This window comes from Neopsephotus bourkii, unplaced genomic scaffold (genome assembly GCF_033783945.1).
Source record: "Neopsephotus bourkii isolate Nb327-2 ecotype Australia unplaced genomic scaffold, CSIRO-AGI_Nbou_v1 NB_1654, whole genome shotgun sequence".
Taxonomy (NCBI): domain Eukaryota; kingdom Metazoa; phylum Chordata; class Aves; order Psittaciformes; family Psittacidae; genus Neopsephotus; species Neopsephotus bourkii.
The window spans coordinates 61,288-83,962 of NW_026902128.1; the positions used below are offsets into that span (position 1 = coordinate 61,288).

General features: G+C 39.3%; 1 protein-coding gene across 1 annotated transcript in view; it reads right to left on the reverse strand.

Moving 5' to 3' along the window:
* Positions 1 to 22,675, reverse strand: part of FNDC3B (fibronectin type III domain containing 3B) — a 195,702-nt gene that overhangs the window by 55,292 nt on the left and 117,735 nt on the right. The window contains exons 7-9 of the mRNA XM_061374824.1: positions 9,301 to 9,359; positions 2,778 to 2,935; positions 485 to 544 (exon numbers count right to left, since the gene is read on the reverse strand). Of these exons, the coding sequence (XP_061230808.1) occupies positions 485 to 544; positions 2,778 to 2,935; positions 9,301 to 9,359 (277 nt within the window). The remainder of the gene's footprint in view (positions 1 to 484; positions 545 to 2,777; positions 2,936 to 9,300; positions 9,360 to 22,675) is intronic.

Below are 22,675 nucleotides of genomic sequence, written 5' to 3' on the forward strand. Positions count from 1 at the left end.
TGCAATTAGGGTCAGATGCATTTCTAAGCAGCAGATGTACTTCATGAAGCAAGGAGTCTTTATGAGGAAACTGTGCTGGAGTACTTTTGGTGCTAGCACATCTCTGGTACAGTAACTACAGAAATGCCAGTTGCTTGAGTCAAATTTTTAAGAAGCCTGAGGAATCCCACTTTCATACACAAGCGCTTCTAGGCCTGTTAAACGCACAGGCAGAAATACAGCTATGCAGATGTCTTTTTTTCCTCTTTACCATAGTAATGACAGCAATATGACAGCAAATGTATTGTTCAAAAAATACTCTTGTAACTTTAAAGTTCAGGATAAAATCTGTGAGAAGTATTCAGAAGCCACTGAAAACATACTTACAGAGATGCCCGTGAAATTCTTGAACTACACTGTAGAGTTAGATAGAAGACTTGCACATGTATTCTCATATAATTGAAGATTTTATATTTAAGTGACCTTCATAGTCAGACTAACTCACCTGACGTGATAATCTGTTGCTGGCCTAAGGTCTTTCAGGTTATATTCTAATTCTTCTCCACTGCAGGTAAAAGAAAACAAACCCAACAAATTAAAAAATAATGAAAAACGGTATCACACTTAGCACAGCTAGTGATTTTTTCAGTGACTAGCAACTCCCTCATATGATTTGAAAGAAAATGGGTGTTTTCCAGAAAAACAGTAGTAAACAATATACCAATAATTTGTTGATGCAATTCTTGTTTCTTGAAAACTTCACAAAGCTCTGTATACATAGGAGAAAAGTAATAATCATCCCAATTTATACAATAAACCAGTTATGTTGATTTATTTCAATGCTATCCTTACATTTTGTTGATAATCAAATAGGGTTTTCAACCCTCCCAGAGCTAAAAAGAGCCAAATTGATACATGACTTTCATGCCTTCTGCACATTCATTATTGCAAAATACTTTATAAAAAGTGAGTCACTGAACTTCAGAGGAAAAAGTATAGCTTCTTGCACAATCCTCTCACTTGTTTGCTCTCTCTTTCAGAAGAACAGTCTCTGTGAGGACCATGACAAGGAGATGTTTAATTAATGCCCTAACAGCTGGACCCAGATCTCTTTCAATACCAAGAAAAGTAAAAGCACAGAGTTACAGACATTTTAGGAAAAATACAGCATATAATCTATTAATTTCAAATGTAGCCAACATAGTCAGGGCTATTTTTTTTCCTCTTGGTTTGTTTGCTGGTAAATGAAGTCTGGGCTCAGTCGTGTGTTGACAGTTCAGTGAAAATGAAGGTACAGGTCAGTAATTACTAAGTAATATCCATCTCATTGTTTGGCTTATTCATGATTTTATTAAAATATGGGAAGCAAGAAAATTCTCAATTAGGCATAAAGATTTCATAGGAGGTTGAGCAAATACAGGGAGATCTCTCAAAAATCAAGAGAACAAAACCAACCAGAAAGCACATGCCTGCTGGGTTGCCAGAAATCGACCAAAATCCCCTTATTTAGTTCATATAATCCAGTGCTCTGCAAATTCAGTTTTTCCCCTCTGAATGAGTGCACGTCCTTGCAAAGACAATGTCTTCAACATATTGCAGACTTTCGTTTGCCTATAGTAATAATGATTACTGCTGCTTGTGACGGAGAGTACCGTTTCAAGCTAATGGCTATACTCTGGCCAGCAGCAGGAGACAGATTACTAATAGCAGCCTTAAAACAGATGCACAAAATTTCGTAACAATGAGAAAATGTGCAGCCATCACACCAGCAAGCACAAGTAGTACTAGAAAGTGCCGTTCCCATTTTAAGAGCTCAGCAGCCCATTTTAACCTTTAGGGATGCTCACACTGGCTCACTAGTCTGAAATACCAGTTAGTTTAGCTAGTGTAAATAGCAGAAGAAAAAAACAAAAATTCAGGCAGCATTTTCTTGGTTAATAACCTCTTCATATATTACCAAACAATTCAATCTGCTCAGTTCCCTGCCTCTGGCATACCAAGAGGAATACACTAATTCACAGGACATCTTAAGAGGAGATGGTTTGGTCTCAAGAGGTAATTCCATAAACGCTGCATCACCTGGACTTTATTTACTGAGATTTGGGAAGGATTAGCTATTTCACAATAGCCACAGTCACATCTCAAAATTTTCTTTCCTAGACTAGCGGGGGGAAAAAGAAAGGCATAACACCATATGTACTTGATCAGAGAATGAGCTCAGAGGATCACTGGAAGGAGAGAGAGAGCAATCCCTCAATTTTTACTGAAGACTTCTGAGAGCCAAATATTTGGGTTTTTCTGGGTAGCCTATACAGTCTAGTGCTGGTGTACTCTGTCCTCTGCTCATTTAAGACGCTATGGAGCAGTAAAGCCCTCAAACTTCTGCTCATTAGCTCAAAAAGCAAGCTTTACTGTTCTTAATTCTGCAAGACCATATAAATTTAGCCCATTAGGAAGGCAGCTATCCTGCCTGCATGGTGTACACGAAAGGTTTTGACGTTTAGCATAAGAGAAAAAAGTAACCTTTTCATCAGCACAGGAGACACAGCATCCCATGCAAGATCTGCCAGATGCTGGTGACGTGCGAAGGGAAAGCAATTAGGCACCTTGCAACATGCACTCAAACAGCTCGATGTAAGTTATTGCAACAAGGGGGGCTGATGGGACAGCAAGGGAGCAATTACAGGGTGTTCAAATATGCCTCTTCTCTGTGACTGATAAGCATGTCAAAATACACACTGAGAAGCACAGGGAGTTTATCCTTAATAAAAACACAAGCGTAAAAATGGTGCTGTTACCTGTAAATTATCTTGTATTTTCCATCCCTCCCTTTATCTGATAAGGCAACCTCGTAGGTACAGGTGTAAGGCAAGCCATTGTTGTGTCTATCTGCACTTAGAAGGCCAGTGGGAGGTGACCAGGAAAGTAAAACTGTTCTTGCTTGAATATTTGTAACCTATAAAAGAAAGAACAGTTACTCTGAATTCCTAGAAAAACACTACCCTGTGAGTACTTGCTTTCTGCTTGCATCTTTACAATCAATTTCTCATGAAAAGGGAATTCCAGAGCTACAGGTAAAAAGTACAGGGTCAGAAACAGTCATCAACAACACAAAAAATTACATATTCATGGCATAAACTAATCTTTAACAGATGAGGAATACAGAGAGATGCCCCCTTGCTGTGAAATGGCTCATCATTGACCATCTGGTTAAGGATGCCTTGCGCCATCCTGGAGGTACCTGTTGCGTGGCCATTACCTGAAAGGAAGTAGAACTAAGTGAAACAAAGACTTTACCCTGTGGATTGCTGCAATTATTTTTTTAAAGCTTTTGTTAGGGAGCTTATCTAATAAACCTCTGATAGGTTTTTTAGTCATCCTGTTCCTTCTTGCAATTTGAAATTGCAGTAACTGAACTGCAAATAACTCCCTACCCCCAAAAACTGCAAATAACTCCCTACCCTCAAAAAAACCCACAATTCAATTTGCAAAGTTACACTGACTCAAAAGCACAAAGGAAAATCATAACAGATCTGTCAACTTGTCAACTAAAAATTACATTGCAGATCAATCACTTTGTGCCCTGAAAGACAGCATGTATGATCTGTGGTCTCTCATGGGCTCAACACCTCAATGTCAGATGGGTGAGAACTCTCTTCTAATAAAACACAGAAAAAATACCTCAAAGCTCTGCACCAAAACAACTTTATCACCCCACCAGTGCAGCTGTATTCTTTTGGAAAAACAGTCACATAACTGTAGACTGACCAAGCTTACAGAACTAGCATCGCCTTTCTCACCAGGACAGCCTACTGGCACGGTGGCAGAGGCATCACAGACAGCATAACTTTTTATGTATACCTTCGGAGAAAAGCCCAGGGAAGCACCAAGTCCTCCATAGCTTCTGGCTCTCTACCACAAACTCTTCACTTTTAGTAATGAAAACAGCTACATTTTTCTTTCTTAATTTTAGTGAAAATCTAAAGAAAACGTTTTTAGCTAGCCTCCATGAGGAGGAATCAATGCACAAGGTTTTACATTCTTTATCCATTTTTCCTACAGGTCAAATTTCAGTGGTTCTATCATTTTAACAGATTTCTCTAACACACAGAGCAAAATGTTATTTCAGAAGGTGTAAGATAAATGATACAGGTGCTTGGTTACATATTTCCTACACTTTTCTTAAAACAGTTGAAACACTTTACCCATAAATGATTTGGTAATAAAATATGAGCCATCAGCTTTCGGGGAATTCTTGTTTACAAATCCAGTTTCTGAATCATAGAATCATAGAACGGCTTCTCACATGAAAACACACTGCTTCCAGCTGAAGAGCACCGCAACTGTTGTGTGTGTTACCCATATATCACACAAATTCCTTCTGAGCAAGTAATAAATCTGTTTTTAACAGACACACAAGTAGGTAACACCACAAAATCTCTCATCTTAACTCCAACACCATGCTCTTAAAGATTTTAATTTATAGCAGCACAATTAAGTCTCGCTGAAAAGAAAACCTGCTCAACCTAATGTGAAAAACAAGTTGTAAGGCAAGAAGTTTTAAGTGGTATCAAGCATTTTTTTTTTTAATATGCAAATTCTTGTATGAATTTTCACGTGATTTCTTGCTCTAGCCACATTTTTCTGATGCTATGAAATTAATTTTTGCTTCATAAACTTGGAGCAGCAAACACCAATACTGGATTAGATAGTTTATAAGAATCCTGAATGATCCAAATAAGACAGATAAGTTAAATTTTTGAGATATGTATTTGCACATGTATGTGAATGAAATTGTGACAAAGATACATAGAGCTAGAAAGCTATATTGTAAACAATATTTTGATCAGAAAACTGGATAGTAAGATCCAAACAGACCTTTTTTTTTTTTTAAACATACATTATTACGACGACAGCTCAGCCCGTCAACACACAGCTTCTTTTATTATGGAAATATGCTTGCCTAATTGTTTTTCGTAAATTCAGACAGAGTTGGAGCTGGAGGCATGATATCCTGCCAATGTTCTATTGAAATGTTTTTCTCTATGACTACTCACAAGGACACACGTAGATATTCTGCGTATGGCAAAAGCTCTGGCCTTTCATGAACTTCAGAAATCTGTAAAAAGTTAGGTCTTCTATGCTTTCTTAAATCAAGAGAAAGCACGTTGCAGACTAACTGCTAGAAACTGTTAGACTATTATTCTGAAGTCAGTGTGCAGACATTTCAATGCAAATTATAGAAGTCCAAACCCAGCTGATAAGCCTTCCCAGCTATACCATTAATTTCTTACTGATACAGAGTGGCTTCTGGCCTGCCTTCGTGGTGGTATGCACACAGTAACAGCTGGGGCAGGTTTAAAAATAAACACAAGAAATCATTAAATACAATTCTTAGCTGCATTGAGTACACACAGCAAGTGTAGCAAAGCAAGTGAAGGGTCACTGTCTGAATGACAGAGTCAGAAAACACAAATCTATATACTTCTATAGGAAGCAGAATAATACTGTGCACATCAGCTCAAGTACTGGGAATGGATTTGTTCCCAGTTGTAATGACAGGACAAGGGGCAATGGGTTTAAACTTAAACAAGGGAAATTCAGGTTAGATTCAAGGAAGAAGCTCTTTACTGTGAGGGTGGTGAGACACTGGAACAGGATGCTCAAAGAACTGGTAAATGCTCCATCATTGGCAGTGTTCAAGGCCACATTGGACATAGCCTTGGTCAACATGGTCTAGTGTAAGGTGTCCCTGCTCATGGCACAGGGGCTGAAACAAGATGATCTTAAGGCCCTTTCCAACCGAAACCATTCTATGATTCTATGATTATGTGTATGCGTGCTTCTCACCGACTAACAGGCTTGATACTCTATCACGTTTATCAGCCAAAGACGTATCTTTCCAGTATCTGATTTAATTGCCAAAGATATCACTTAGCCTTACGAAGGAACTCCTAACTGGAGCTGGAAGCACTAGTTTTGCTGTGGAAAAACTGAGTTAAACAAAATAGGGTTATGGTAGTCTGAGAATAACAAGCCAACACTGGAAAAACGGCTCAGTACCTTTAACTCTAACTTTTCTTGCTTACACCTGGCAAAACAAACATTTACCCAAAACCACTGAACAGATCTGGACCAGCCCTATCCATGCTGTAAGGAATAGCACAGCTAACATCACGATAGTGAGCTCAATGGCACTACTGAACATGCAAACATAAGTGTTCATTAATGTTGCCCTAATTCCATTCAACCAAAATATAAGTGGCCAAAGCACCTCTTCACAGGTTACGCAGGTACGCCTTTGTGCTACTTTCTTGTTATTCCAGCCTGTCTCAGCTGTCCCCAGAATTGCTATGATTGCTTTGAACAGGACTGGCTTGGCCTTTTAGCTGAGACGTAACAAAAGATTCTCCCATAAGGAGTTTTGTATGTCTGGTGAAAAGTGCAGTTGATTAGTTTCTGAAAACTTCTCAGTTTACACAGAAAATGCCTACTTTCTACACTATCAAAACTTGGTGATGTAAATAATTATAAAAGCCCCTGGGAAAGAATCCAGCTCCTGCACTACTTTAATAAGGTTACAAGACTGATGAATATTGGCCCTTCCCGTCTTTCAGGTAATGAACAATGTTTCTGTATAACTTTCATTATCTTTCAAATTCTGGGTTAGCATTCACAGGCATCGTGTGGTTTGGGGCTTTATTGTATGTGTGAGAACTACACTGCAAGCAACATTCATTTACTCCCTGGAGGGCAACGTTTGAAAGACTTGTGGGTCAAATGAATTCACTGCTATTACCAGGTCTAGATTTTGCTTTTAAACTGTGGCTCTAATCCTGCAATTTTAGGCAAAAATCCTAATGATTAAATATGACTTTCACTGCAGAGCAAGTCAGTGGGAGCAAACTGCCTTTTGGAGAGTCAAACTAATGCCTGAGCTCTAACTCTGTGGACCATGTTTCCCCATGGGAGGTGATGCCCCCTGAGCCACTTGGCAGCCACGCTGTTGCATACAGCGATGTTTCCCCCAGCCATTTCAGAAACCCATTATTAAGTTTCCCTTTCCTCACCGATGTATTTATTTTAGGGACTGCTTACTTTGCGATAAAGCAAATTAAATACATACTTTATTTTAAATAAAAACAGGGGAAAAAAGCAAAAGGCTTCTTTAAAAAATTCTGCTGTCAAAGGGATAAGAATACAATTAAATTTACAGTTTGTCTGCATGTCTCTCAAAGCAGGTAACAACATCTATCATAAAAAACAGACTTTCTATAATTAATAATTTAAAAAATGTGTCTAGTTTGTACTTTGAAAGGTGAGAGAGACTTTGTCACACAGAAGTACCTGGACAAGCTAGACTAAAGACAACTCCAAGTGATACTGCGGCTGCAGATTCTCTCACAGGGGTTGCTCAGTGGGATAATCCCTTCAGATGGCTTCCAAACTGCTGACATCAAAGCCATGTGCTGCAGGCACAGCATCACTTCACCTGCCACAAACTTACTGCTCTGTGTCCTTCCATTTCAGTTGCCTAATTTCTTTCCACGCAATTTTGTATACATTGTTGAAAATTTTGTTTTTCATTCATATATGAATAAGGCTCATCAAGAAACACAGCCCAGCAGACAACTTACAAATAATATATTTCTATCAGCTGTAATATTGAATACACACATACATAATCATTCATAGCAATTAATGGTTTGGGAGACTCCTATGAGTTCTATTACTCACAAATATCAAAGAGAGATAATCCTCAGCATCTTCTCATTAAATGTTATTAATATGGAACTAGAATTTCTCATGGTTTAGATTTAAAAAAAAACCCAAACCACTAAAAAGCTAAAAACTAAAAAATATCCTATTTTTAAAATTATTCAGATCTACAAAATTTACAAAAATATTTTTATTTTTCATTTTGCTCCCCTCTGCTTTAAACACTTTGGTTACCATAATTCTAATTGTGCAGAGCTCAGAATTCTGCAAACTACTCAAATAGCTTCTCTCCCTACCTCTATAGATATAAGTATGAAATAACTGATTTTTAATGTCAGCTATCTAGATCTTTGTCAAAGACATCTAGCTGTGGCATTTTACCAGCTGAGAAACATTTAGATAGTTCTCAGTACAAAAATATTGACTGACTGTAAAATAAACTAGCCTAATTCTAAGAGCACTTTCTTCCCTTCTGATCTACCAGAAACTCTTCTCTCAAGTCTTCAGCTTAGTATTATCACTTTTCTGCAATAAGTAAAGCAACTTTCCTTCTTGCAAACAGAAACTCCAGCTGTAGCCTTCTGGTATTTATCATCTCTGCAGGCCTGGTTTACATTCTGATTGGCTTTGAACCTGCTCCTGTAGATGCTACTACACTGTAGATGCTAACACCTACTGACTGAGCAATTTAAGGCCATCTTTTGTATTTATTCAGAACAAAGGCATCCAAGAGAACAGAACCTAAAAATAAAACTCAGTCCATGCTCATGCCTGCATTTCCCTGGGCTCCACTGCTTCTGCATCCAATGGATAGATATCTTTACATGTTCCAACTGCAGAATATCATCTATCATCCACTGTTGAATCAGCCTTTAGACGAGCTTTCCAGCTGTTTTTGTTAATTTGCTTGTTTACTAGCCTTCTACCTCAACAGATAAAGACAAAGCAACAGAGACAAAACTCCCAAAGCACAACCATCTCCCTCTGCCCCGTGACTGCTTCATCCAGTGCTTGTTGAAACAGTTCATTTAGATCCACAATACTCTTCTGCCTTTAATTTGATACACCAAACTAGAAAACCATCACATTCAAAGGTCTTGCAACTAGATTTATTAATAACCTTACCTGACTGTGGTCATACCCAGCATTATGGTTATTTACATGGTGATTCAATTCCATTACAATTCACATGTTTTTATGGCTCAGATAAACATAGAATATAGTAATTGCCATTAAATAATAGAATTATCTTAATTTAATCATGATTACAGACATAAATTGCTCATGACAAATAAAATTAAACCCAGGGAAGAGCTACGTAAATCACCACAGTGGGGAACCAAATGAATTCTGGGAGTTGTGCTCTAGAAACAAGCAACTGGTGCCATTCCTGCAGTGGACAGAGCCCACAAACACCCACAAGCACAAGAGATGCTTCAAATTTATATCCCAGGAAAATGAGTTAGATATATACAGAGGCAACAATCTACTAATGAAAAAATTCAGAGGTGATCCTCTGTGAAATGACCAGTATGTTGTGACACAAGCAACTTCTCACATTTAGTATTTTGTATGCATGTGTAGTAATTTGGGATCACATACCTGTGGTTTCTCCATTCCAGAAAGAATGTCCTGAACCCTTTTTGTTTCTGAATCAAATTCTGTAAAAGAGAGAATGTAGAAACCGGAAGAAAAATAAATTACCAAAATTAAACAAAAATGCCAGCTATGTCAGTAATTCTTCATGAATTCATAAACAGGCGACAGACATTACCTGCACATGCACATCGGCTGTTTTGCTCTTGTGAATTTAAGCTACACAGTTACATGGATTAATATTAAAACAAAAATTAAAACAGAAAAAGGAGGAAATAAAACTTCCAGTAATTGCAGATATTCAGAGAGGGGGGATTCTTTGTAGAGGTGTCCTCCAGAATGTTATTAACTGGGATTTGGTTTCACAGAGCAAAACCATCCTGTTTCCAAAGCTCAGCCATAGAAGCAACCCAGGGGGTTTTTACAGCTCGGTTACTGCTGAACCTGGTCCTTGTTTGTTAATCAAACACACCCTTACTCCTTTGGTTGTAGTGCTGTACCATCTGCCTGCTTGCCAGAGCAACAGTACTGGAGAGGATGAGCATCCTCAACCCATGCTGGGGAAGCCCAGCCAAGCACTGCAGGGTGACTGCACCAAGCCATGGCATCCACCCTACAGCTACCTATTCTTAATGCTGTTACTGTGTAATGCTCAAAACTCTTAACAGCCACCTTTCAACTCTAGAAGTAATAATGTCATGCAAGGATAATTCAGATGCCCAGCAAGCAGTAATCCATCCTCCCTCCCTGAGCCTTGTGCCTGGTATAGCAGCTCTTGCAGGGGCTACACAGCATTGTCACTGGACAGGGTACGAAATACTTCCCCTAAAATAGACAGATTGATTGAGCAAAGAAGGTGATGCAGAAGTAATTGTCTGAGCAGTAAAATCAGCCTTTTCCCCATCCTATCTGTCCACCCAGCCAACGTCTTTGGATACTGGGATGAAACATCAGCTTAGAGTAATGAGGTGACACAAAGCAGCTTTATTCCTTTTGGACTGCAGCACAGAGAGGCCTCACTTTCCACTACAGTATCCTCTAATAGAAAACTAGGAAAATATTTTTTTCTGTATTTCTTTTACCCTTTTTTTTTTTATGTTATTGTAAAAAGTTTGCTCACCAAAGCAAAAGAATACATCATACCTAAAGCAAAATGAGCTCTTTATAAAAAGCATACAGTTTTGGCATAGAAAGCAAGGAATATAAATAAAGAAAAACTGGTAAGATAGGTCAACAGCTTTCATAAATGATTCCCCCAAAGCCTGACCTACTTCTCGTAGCCCAAGAATGTGTCTTTATTTTTGTCTGTGACCTGCTTTAAAAAAGTACATCTTTTTCAAAATTCCATGTGCTTAGCTGCCAAAAACTAGAACTGGCTGAACGCTGATGGCAGAACTCCAGTGTAAATGCCCATCTCTCCCTGCAAGAATGCACCTTGGTGTGGAGTGGGAATGACAAATCTGCTTCATGCATTCCTGGATTCCTTTTAGTCTCTTCCACTTGGAAAAGGATTAGTAATAATTCAGGAGAAGAGGAGGATAGCATGATTGGGTTTTTTCCACACTGGATAACCCTAGAGTGTATTATCAAGTGTATAAACTGGCAGGATTTAGGCAGTATAATAATACTGACTTGAAAACTACACAGATGGTCTACAATGGCAAAGGAAAAGCTTGACATGCTGATCCAAGAGAAAATGTTACTAAAGTCTGGGGTGTTTCAGAATTCAGGGTTCCCTTTAGCATCAGTACAGAAGTAGGACTGTGCCACAAGAGCCTGGATCCAGATCTGAAAACTGCAGAGGTCTTGTAGGCTTATCTCGAAGGGATGTTAATCAGAAGCAGCTTCTGCAACTATAGAGTGTAACAAAAATGCTGCTACTATTTTATTGAAAGTTTATGGTTATTATGTCACCCCTAATTACAATCCCCAGAAGCTAAGCGTGAATCACTCTCAATCCTAAATCCCAAACATGTGGACTGAATTTTCTTTCTTCTCTCTGCTTTCTAGCAAGGATGCTATCTCTGCTACACTAAGCAGGGGAGGAAAATAAACCCTGAAGCCCAAAGAAATCTCACTTCCAGCTCCCATGAAAAATGACTGCTTTGTATAGTAACTAAGTCCTCTGACCCTCACAGGTCAGGGTTGAGGGTTCAAACTGCTCCAAATACAGGAACTGACTTTTAAGACCTAAGGGAGTTGGATATACTCAGCAAATTAATAATAAACCTAATAATAATAATAATAATAATAATAATAATAATGTACTTTAATCAGACTCCTCAATGAAAAGTCCTACAAAGGGTATCTTTTATATTAGCTCCCCAAATACGTGGCTTATTCAAAAGGAGAAAGCTCTGAGTACCAGAAAGACTGAAGTCTGGGGTTATTAACCACACATGGACATTTATGTGGACAATTTGGACATTTATGTCACAAAGAGTTTATTTAGATAATCTTGAAGTGGAAGAAATGTCCTTAAAGATTTTGGGGACAGGGAAGGAGGGAGTGGGACATACACAGACCTAAGGTGACATTGTGAGTGCAAATAAATTAAGAATTGAATTTAAGTTGACGAATAATATTTATGCATATATGAATGGGTGCTTCATCGCATTCTCTAAAGAATAATATGGGTCAGATGTTGCAGATATGCTGACCAACTATGCCAGATATCCCCCATGCTAAGCTTCCCTTGTGGTCACTTGCACATGCAACACACTCCAACTTCTTCACACCTACAGAGCCGATGTGACCTGTGTTGCTGATTTGTTAATGCCATGAATCATTTTACAAGAAAAACAGCAAGGAAAGAACAGAACTGTATGGAAAGGACAGTGTATGACTTTGAGTTTCCCACTGACTTTGAAACAAAACCCACTATGAATAGGCAATGCCCCATGAAAATAAGAGTAAATGTAAAATTAAATACAGGAAGCAGTAAATATATATGAATGATGTCTATAATAGCACCAGCTAATAGCTCAGGTTGGAAGGGGACCTCAAGAGAGGTCATCAAGCCCAACCTCTGAAAACTAGGAAAAAACCAGAGCAAAACTGCCCCATGGAAAAACTTGTTAATAAAACGGAAGCCAACCTTTTTCGAGAGAGAAAGTAGCTCACAGAGCTGTCACCTTATTATAGTATTTCAAATACTTAGTTTCCCATTTCAAGAGCTAGAAAAAATTCTTAGGCTTCTATGGATGGTTGATCTGCTTTTGGTAATAAATATAATTATTCACAGCCTCCTGAGCTAAACTAAGCTAAAGTGAACAGGACATGTTCTGAGTCCCTCCCCAGTAGTCTTACCTGCTAACCCCTCTCATAACAGGTTAAATATGAAGCTCAACATCTTTCTCCCAAGCCAACAAAACCCTGAAATCCTTCTGAAATAGAAAAGCGGGGGGGGGGGGGGGGGGGGAATAAAAAAATCTTAGATGCTCTATGCTGATACTACAGAAGTGGTGAAAGGCCCTTTTTCCTAGCTCACTATTATTGTTACCATCAGCCAACTGAGGACTCTTCTACTACACTAGCTCACTGGAGCAGTTAGGGACAAGGAACATGAACATCTCCCAGACATCACAGGTGCAGCGGTGAAGAGATGGGAAAGAACAGGAAGAAGGAAAGAGGAAATCCTTATGTAAAATAGGAGACTAAAATTCAGAAAAAACTACCTACAGCTGTCCAGGAAAGGTGGTGGGTGGCTGAGCATGATTCACCCACTTTGTGCTAACTGTCCTTGAATAACACACAGCTCATTTGCTTTTAAATATTTGTCCCTTCCTCTCTCATCCTCAGCTAACTGAGCACAGAGTATCTGACATGAACACATAAAAGCTCTGTATGTCAAACTCTCCCAACATTAACACTGGGGCTTGCAGAAACAAGCAGGGGATACATGCTGCTTTCCTCCTTTGCCATCGGGAACACAAGTTCAGTCACGTCAAGGAAGAGCCCAACTAACACTTCAGGTCATTGTCCCACTATAACTTTTCCTCTCAACATCTGTTCCCCACATCTGTCATGGCAAACCTCTTCCAACTAGGAGGAAGCTGGGGGTGGGGATGAATTCCTTGTGAATGCTCAATGGGGTCCTCTGAGGGACACTACAAAAATCTCAGTTATCCTGTAGATCTCAGTGTCTAAAAGCTATTGTAACTGTCCCTAGCTACAGCATTAGGTTCCAATTCCTTGTGGGTTATCTGGATGCAGTATTTCAGATTAACCTTTCGTAGCAGAGAAGACAGCTATAAAATCTGAACATCTAAGTTTGTATTTTGGTCATCTCTCTTTTTTTCAGAGTTTTGGATCATAACCAAAACTCCACAGATAAAACCAAGAGTAAATGCCCCTAAAATGCAAACATTTTCCTAGCAGCTGTTTGATGCTAATAAGGTTTCAGTGCTAAGTCATTCTGAACTAAAGCCTTTTATTATATGCTTCCATTATCCTGTGTCTATGTTCCTTTCTGCACGTAGAGTACAAATATAATTTTCAGTCCTTTCCAACCATACTTCTGAACACCAAGCACAGCTTTAAAAAACAGGAAAAATTACTTGTCATTTCAAGGTGAGTTTGAAGTTTCCATGAATAGTTTTCACATTTGCATGAACAGCAGCTGTGTCTGTAAATGCTTTGAAATAGCTAAAAGCTCTAAACTAATTAAGATTTTCCCATTGCAAATACACATTTTAGATTTGCTCTGCATTCCTTCCTTCGCAGAGAGGAAAAGGTCCGGCTCAAGACTTAGCTTCTGGCCACAGAAATATTTACTGTTTCAAAAGCCTTTCAATTCCAAGGGAGTGACATCAGCACTAGCACTTTGCAAACTTTTAGTCTAATTCTCAAGCAGAGCTCCATGCTCACAAATATGCCAGTCATAACATGACATGCTTTCTCAGAATTTGTTCCAGATTTATTTGAGCTGTGACTGGCCTTAACGCTAGGAATGATCTTTTATCAGTCACGTACTGTACAACCTACAACACTCAAGAAAATGAATTCAGTACACAGTCCAGCTCCTTTGAGAACTGCCTGCCAGCATTAAAACTTCAGACACAAAGAAAAACACATATAGACTTTCATTTCAGAGAATTATAGAAATATATATTAAAAGCTCTTGCAGGAACAAACCTAAACCTGGAGTTTCCACACTGCAGCTGAGTCACAGAAAGCAAGACTGGAGGAGATGTGACACAGTCATGGAGTCCATCCTCCTACACTGAAACATAATCGTCTATACCTAAACCATTCCTTAGGGATGTCTGCCTAGTCCATTTTAAGATAAACAAAACAAGCCAACCAAACAAACAAAAATCTCCCACCCTGAGAACATGACAATCTCAAAACTTCCTTGGCTAAGCAATCTACCACAACATCTAACTCCCCTCATCACTGGGCAGATTATCTCAGCTTTCCCTGCTGCACCATAAATTACTACCTCTTTCCTGCACATTCACCACTGGTGAGCTCATCACCACTTTCCTTGTTCACCACCAACCTTTCACCTACTTGAAGGCATTTATTATTTTTGAATGAAGCAAGTTCATTTCTTCCACACCTCTATCAGATCACAGATTCTGCTTACTGCTGTCCTTTGGAATGTTTTTTAAATTGGTCTCCATCCTCCTGAAAATGCAGCACCAGCCCTGGCCACCATACTCCATCTGAGGCCCTAGCAGCACCAAGGAGCAACTGTTGTTACTCTCGGTCTACAGAGTAACTTGAATCTTGCTTTTTGTAGCTTACTACACCTCCCAGAGCTATTGGGAAGAACTACTATATAGTAAAAAACAAAAACAGGTTTGGGAAGGACTGGCTGAAATGTAGTACTTTGCTCAATGTCATGATCACTTTCTTTCAAGGCCATTTGAGCTCTCCTCCTGTCTTCTCCCCCTTAACTCAACAAGCACTCTCCTGTATCAGAGCTAATATGGACTATAATTTAATAGGCATCAATCCTGATTCATCCTTCAAGTTCTTAATGAAAATATTGAATAAAATTAGACCCAGATTTCTGCCTTATTCAGTTTGATGCATCTTTACAGTTTGCCAGGGAGGCAGCACAGGGCAGGGCAGGGTCACGGATAAACTGCAGGGCCATGTGCTGGCTACAGATGTAATACTGGGAAGAGCAAATCCAGCATTGCAGTGAACACATGATGTCCTATGCAACTTTTCTTGGCACCACTTCCACAATGGGCAAAATGGGCAGCCCTTTGAGACAGAAATACTTATATATAAAAACAGTCAACCACAACATGCTAAAATGTAATACACTACGGAAGAAATTACCCCTAAAAATACCCAGATAAGATTTCTAAATATTATTAAATATTTCTGCTAATTACATGACAGTTAATAAAAACACCAGCAATAATCAAGACTGCAGCTCCATGCCCAAGGTAAAGAGGTAGATGTCGTCCAATGTCAAGAAAAGATTCAACTGTTGAAACATGTTCTCATTCTTAAAAAAATGCTGGGCATGAACATCTCATGGAAGGTTTTCATTTCTAAAAAATTTCCCCCTGTTGCTATCTGAATTCTTCTGCTAAAATGCCTTACTTGTTGTCTATAAACTTATCTTTCAGTATTTGACCTTAAAGAACAAATCAGATGCAGCTAGCAAAAAAATCAAGCCACTCCCTAAACAACAGAAGGCAAACAAAACAAAACCCTGAACAAACCCCAGAAACTTACATTTCCAGATCTCAAGTAATTAAAAAGAAAATACATCTCTAGGCACCCTGACTCACTAGGACATAAAGCAAGTGAAGTGTTTGCATCCACACCACTGTAATTTAGGCATGAATTTAATCACGTGTTTCAGAGATGTCCTGGCCATACTCCGTATCTATTAACCTGTGAGTTTTACCTTGGCTGCTTCAGTATTCTGCTGTTTGGGCAGGATACTCCAAAATACCTGGACTGCAAATTTACATCATATAGTCTGCCCCTGCTTCAAGCCATACTTCCTAAACAGTAGACACCCGCTATCACTTGGATAAGCATTAGATGTTTTCACATCAAGCAGTTGCGGAAGCACTCAGATACAAGTAATGAAGTCATTTCTGCTAAAGTGTGTTTTACAAATAAATATAAGTACATTCAATCCTCCCTGTCCCCAATATTGTTTTGATGTATATTTTCAGTTGGGATGAAGCAAGTTAAATAAGGTCAGTAGTAACCTATAAGGGAAATGAAATGCTGGATGCAAGGGACAAACGGAGCATAAGTGACATATTGGGTTTGTTATTTTCTGCTTCTTTGCTGCTACTGCAGGAAGACAGCAATAACAACTCCTGTTTTATTGGCTAAAGATCTGAGTGAATTCCTGCTGTGAACACAGTCGGTCCATCAGAAGGCAGAAAAGGGCTTTCTTAGTTAAATACAGCAACCCCCCATCTCTATCACATACATTTTACATCTTAAAAAAGCACTTTGTACATCTCTCCAAGAAGATAACAGACGCAATGCACTGTATATGGCTGCAGCTGGCTGGTTTTGAAGGAAAACCAAACTAAACAATGACATAACCCACAGAAACAGAGAAAGCCCAAGCTGAATGTGATGGAACAACAAACTGCTTACACACATGATCTCTTCCTGGAGTGCTCTCTTTTGTACTTTTGACTTGCTTATGCTTATCTTCTGTGTCAAAATATTTTTACTTTATTTTCAGCAGCTTCCCTTCTGCTATCCTCTAGGCACAGCCCACAAACTATGTGGGTTTGAGAAGACAGCAAAAGCTTTGCAAGTAAACAAGGGCTGGCAGGCAGCGGCCACCCCTCTGTCTTCTTGTCAATAGGCTTTAAAAAATGGCATACTGAATCATACAAAAGTAGATAACCAAAACTAATTATTTACAATTCTGCTGATTTTTACTGGAATCATTTAAATGCTACAGGTTGCAGTCTCAGAGCATGCTTCTAAGTTATGCTGGCACAGACAACACTCCTGTTTGAGCAGGCATGCGAGCATCCAGAAAGAGGTGGAGATACGCTGTGTGGTAGTGTCTCCTTCTGAGAAATCCTCATATCTGTGACATCTACTAACATGGTCAAACCTTTGTGGCTAAAATTCTTGAGCCTCTCCAGGTAGATCTAGATGTTACTCTTCTCATCCCAGAGTTAGAAAAGGCTCACCTTTTGGCCCCAGGAGGGACATACAGAACTGCTCCACGGGTTGTATGCTGAATTTGCACCAGAAAGGGCAGCAGCTGAATGCCACCACTCAGAACAAGCAGACTTTGAAAACAAGCTGTTCTTCTCTAGTCTCATCCTTCTGTATGAGCATTAGATACCACTACCCTGTAAGCACACTGCAGTTCACCAAAACACTTCAAACCTTTCAAATATGGGATTATTTTAATCAGTCATTATTCCTTTATGCACCTTGTTTAAGGTGCAGGAAGGTACCTAAGGACAGCTGAGAGAACTGTTACAATGTAAGTGAAATAATTTGGTTTTCTTCATTTAAAAATAAATATTACCTCTCTTCTTTCTTGACTGTCTTTTGTCTGTCATTTCTGATTTGTTTGGATATGTAACTTTGCCTATTCTTGTGCCATTAGAGCCTTTCATTTCTAACAATAAGAATTTTTTATTTGACAAGGAGACTGAAAGGCCCTCCTAAAATTCTTCTGGTGCTCCTGACTCCCTTTCCAGATGAAAGCCTGATGCTTCATTCCCACTACAAACTTTGCCAGCAGACACTAATCTTTTCCTAGACACAATGAAGTTCTTCAAAACTGTCTCAATTTTCTATGATAATTGGGATGCCTTACCCTTAATTTCTTTCATTTATTTTTGTATTGCTTCATCTTCCCCCTTTCTTGGTTCTCCTCATTCCTTGTGATCGCCTGTCCAGCCTTCCTCAGTATTCAAGAGCCAGGGTACAACCTGACATGGCAGCCTCTGTCAGCACTCTCAGTCTGATCATCCAAAAGGAGAAGTAACTTGCAAAGATCACCACCTTACTATTACTATTACTCCAGGTTGTCACAAGTGACACGGTCTTAAAAGCCCTAAAGGTTTCTCCAGCCCAAGGGAGGAGGAGGGGATGCTCAACTGGGCAGCCAAGATACGCACACTTCTTAAAATGTAAAAGGCCTCAATAGCTACTCACAAGGATGTTTGATGCCAGCTGTGAAATGACATTATCTGGCATTTACAGAGGCAAGATTTCATCTTGGAAAGAAAAGGCTCCCTTCAATCATGACAACTGACTCTCAGCTGCTAGGCAAAGCAAGAGCCTAAGCCCTACAAATACGAACAGTGAAAGGAGTCTCACAACTTCTCCTTAAATTGATGAAAAGCACAAGTTTGACAGCAACAAAAATTACAGTCTTCTGTTCCTAACTGTGTCACTGATGGCTCCACGGCATCTCACCACCAGCCTGAGAAGCAGCAGCCAGCATGGGCACGCTTTTGTCTCCATCAGTCTTCGGTGTCACTCCTCAGACAGACACAGCAGATCCTCCCATGGCAGAGGTGATACTCAAACCCTCTAAGAACTGAGGTGAAAAGCACAATCCCTATCAAACACAGAATCTGACAAGTCTCCAGTGTCACCAGTTTAGGGTGACTGCTGTCCCATGATGAGTGGAAATAATTTCCTCTGAAGTACTATCTCAGGTACAGGGGGACAACTGTATTAGTACTGAACCCAAATAAAACTTGTCTTGACCTTCAAATCTATGACCATACGAAAAATGGCCAACAAAAGCTTTTGCTACTCTCCCCATTATACACAATAACCACATTTTCCTGATCAAACACAAATCTATCAAAATAACCTGCAAAACTGCATATTTGCACAGAAAAACAATCAGACAGCAGAGCCAGAACAGACTCCATAGGACCTCCACACTCGGTTGGGATTAAACAAAGCTCCTCAGCCAAAATTAACCACCTCTTTGACAATGAACTTTGTAAAGCCACTGAGTGTGCTACAACAGTATGATGGATTTTCCAGTGTCAACCTACCGGATGGCTGCGGAGTCACAACATTTTTTGATTGAACCCTAACCTAGCTTTTTTGTTAGCAATGCAAATTATTAACCTCTTTTTTTCCAGATGAAAACTAAGAAATAATCAGATTGCAATGACTGGTGGAGGAGATCACAGTAATCCAGGAAATCAAGGAACATTTCTTTCTTTCCGCTCAGAGATGGGGAAGACTAAGAGGTTCCAACCCACTCTTTAAACCAACTCAAACACCTTCAAACTGATAGCAGAAGAGAAATAACTTCTTTCCCTCGTGACAGACAACAATCAATTTACTCTACTAATTCCAGCCTAAACTGTTTTGCAGTCAAATCTGAATAATGAACTGTATATGAGCTAGAATTATATTAAACAGAACATTTAACAAATATCAGGTGTTACATTCCTACAACATGAAAGTAAGAAGAGGCTGACCTGATGTTATCAGTGCCTTCCCATGCCTGTGAAATGCCAAGAATGTTAAAAAAAATCCTGACCTATCATGTCTGTACCAATTCACTACTAATGAACTGGAAAATCTCCCTGTGCAATTAGCAGTCCCATATGGAACAAGGGCAAAATACGATCTGGATATTTGCACAACCAGTTTTGCCACTGAGAATCTTTCCAAACATTTAAAATAGTTTGCAGAAATATCCACCTGATTACAGCTCACTGGGAAGGCTTCAGCAAAGCTACAGGAATTTCAACTCAATCTGGATTTCATTGCCAAGATGAAATTCAGGCAAAAGTCACATGAATCACAGTAAATCAAAGCAGCTGCCTCTGAGCACAGTTCCCTACAGAAGAAAACAAAAAAATCCCGAACACGCGCACACACACACACACACACAAACCCTCAAACAACAACAAAAAAATGAAAACCAAATGGGGGGGGAAACTCAGTCAAAAAAAAAAAAACAACCTCAACCCAAATCCCAGAAAAAACTCCAAAAAAGAAAACAAGAGTGAAGTTCACAAAAACTTTTGAAATCAAATCCCAGCCTTCCTCAGAAAAGGAAAACTAACTGATGGGTTTTGAAGCACAGCTAAAAGGAGTTGGATAAACAAATTACATTAACTTCAGTGGGACACAAAGTTTCATTTCACCCCCTTTGCAAATCCAGATGAATATACAGACGGACACTGTTCAGAACATCTGGGTATACAAATCAGGGTTGTTCACTAAATTATTACACTTAAAGGCATTTTATTTTTTATACTCCAGAGGGAGGAAACGTTCTTCTACCTCTTCCCTATAAATGCCCTCTCTCCCTTTTGGCTCAGTGTCCCAGATATTGCCAAATAAGGGAAGCATAGTTCCCTTCCTTTGTTGGTGGTCCACGTTATCTCCTCTAACTGATGAGAATACGCTGTTTATCTTGCTCTGAAGCTCTGAGACCTTTGTGTAACTCTTCTCCCCAGCACAGATATTTAATCACTGAGCATTTGAGCAGGAAGAAAATGTACTTATTATGGGTTTTTTTTTTCTGTTGGTTGGATATCTATAAATTGTATAAACTGATAGAAAAAAAGACTCAGTCTTCTGGATTTGACTGTCAGTTGCAGCAGAAGAAGCAAATTCTTGAGATAATATGAAGATCTTCTGGTGGAACAGGTTGTGCCTTACGTCATTCAGCACTGGCTTCCTGATAAATCAGGGAGCAGATAGCTTATCCAGCTCCCCCTACCAAGGAGGTCCTGCTGGCAAAATGAGACAAGGGAGGTATGAAAGAAGATGAGAAAAAAAAAAAATCAAGTCTATAGGGGTTGGTCACAATTGTGAAAAAAAGCCTTGGGGAAAAACTCCAGGCACTATCAAAAGTGTTTTTAAGTTACCAATAAGGTCAAAGGAGAGTCCTGGATACAGATCTCTCCACTCCTTACTAGATATGCCCTACGCTTTCCCATGTGGACTTTGGGCTGTGTTTCTAGCAGCCTGGCACACTTACGAAGTTTAAGGAGCTTCAACCAAGGTTTATTTTGTCTGAGCTTTTGTGACAAGACAGAAGAATGTCACCAGAATTGTGGTCACCCAACTTTAAGAACAGCTTATAACCATGCTGGATCACATGTATCCACAACTACCCTGATGTTTTGTTCACATTTCCAGTTACAAAAAGTCTGGATAATGCCAAGTTTGACTCATTTAAAAGTAGCTGACATTGAAGATGGGAGAATATTGTGCACCTAAATTAAGAAGTGATGCTTCCATTTAGCCGATGAAGAAAATATCTTAACAACTTCTGGTGCCTAAGTTATGAAGCTGATTCTTTCAAGAGAAGTGCATAGAGTGTGACTGCCCCCTCTCCCCCTGCCCCAGCTTGCAGGACTCAGCTACTGAAGCAAAAAACAGACAGAAAGAACCAACATGGTGTGAAGGAAGGTAGGACACCCATGATATTCAGGCTTCCCATAAACTTTGGTTTTGCTCCTGTAGAATGGATACAGCAGGAGAACACCACCATGCTAATGACATTCCAACATTCAGGCAAGATTTCATAGGCTATAAACTCTTGGAAATTATTTTGCACACAGAGGATGTCTAGGAAAGAGTTGGTCAAGATGCACTACAAGGAATGACACAACAGGCACCTCTAAGCAAAACACTGATGGGTTTGCAGCTGGGCAAAGCAATGGCTGAGGGAAAGAATACATTAGCACTGGGCATGGAGCTGCTTTTCAGCACCACTTGAGACATTTAGCTTTCACCTTTCTCCATCAAAGCCCCATGATGCAAGTCAAGTTTCAAGACAGCAGAGGAAACGGAGGTTTGTTTTTCTCCCTCAACACAGTGTTTTTGTTGGTGGTGCTGGATAAACATTTTAGTAATTCTTTTTGCTGAAGAGAAGCCATACATTAAGCCTGGTCTGAATAAATTCTTGCATGCATACAGATTGACATGACCTTGGGAATGGACTTTGACTGAACCCTACATAATGTCAGTATTTTTCTAATATATTAATCAGTCTATATAGAGCTCACTTAAGTGGTAACTTTACGTGACAATTAAATATTCTTTGGTAAAGAATCTACGTGCCCTCATAGCCATTTTGTTTTCTGCCTGGATGAGCAATTTCACAGCCTGCTATTTTAGAGAAAATACAAAAGATAAAGAATGTTTAAGAAGCAGGCATATTTCCAAGTAGAAACAAAAAGAACCACAAGCTCAGTCATGACGTGAGAGATAAGGTCAAGACACAAGAATATCACACTGGAAATTCCCTGGTGTCACAAATTAACTGTGGTTTCTCAAGTTCAGACTCGTGCCTTAATTAATGCATCCTATTTCCTTTCACTTATTAAAACTTAAAAAAAAAAGAGCATACACACACACAAGATATATTTCTAATCAGATATAAAACTAAACAACTAAGCCCAGTAGTATAATT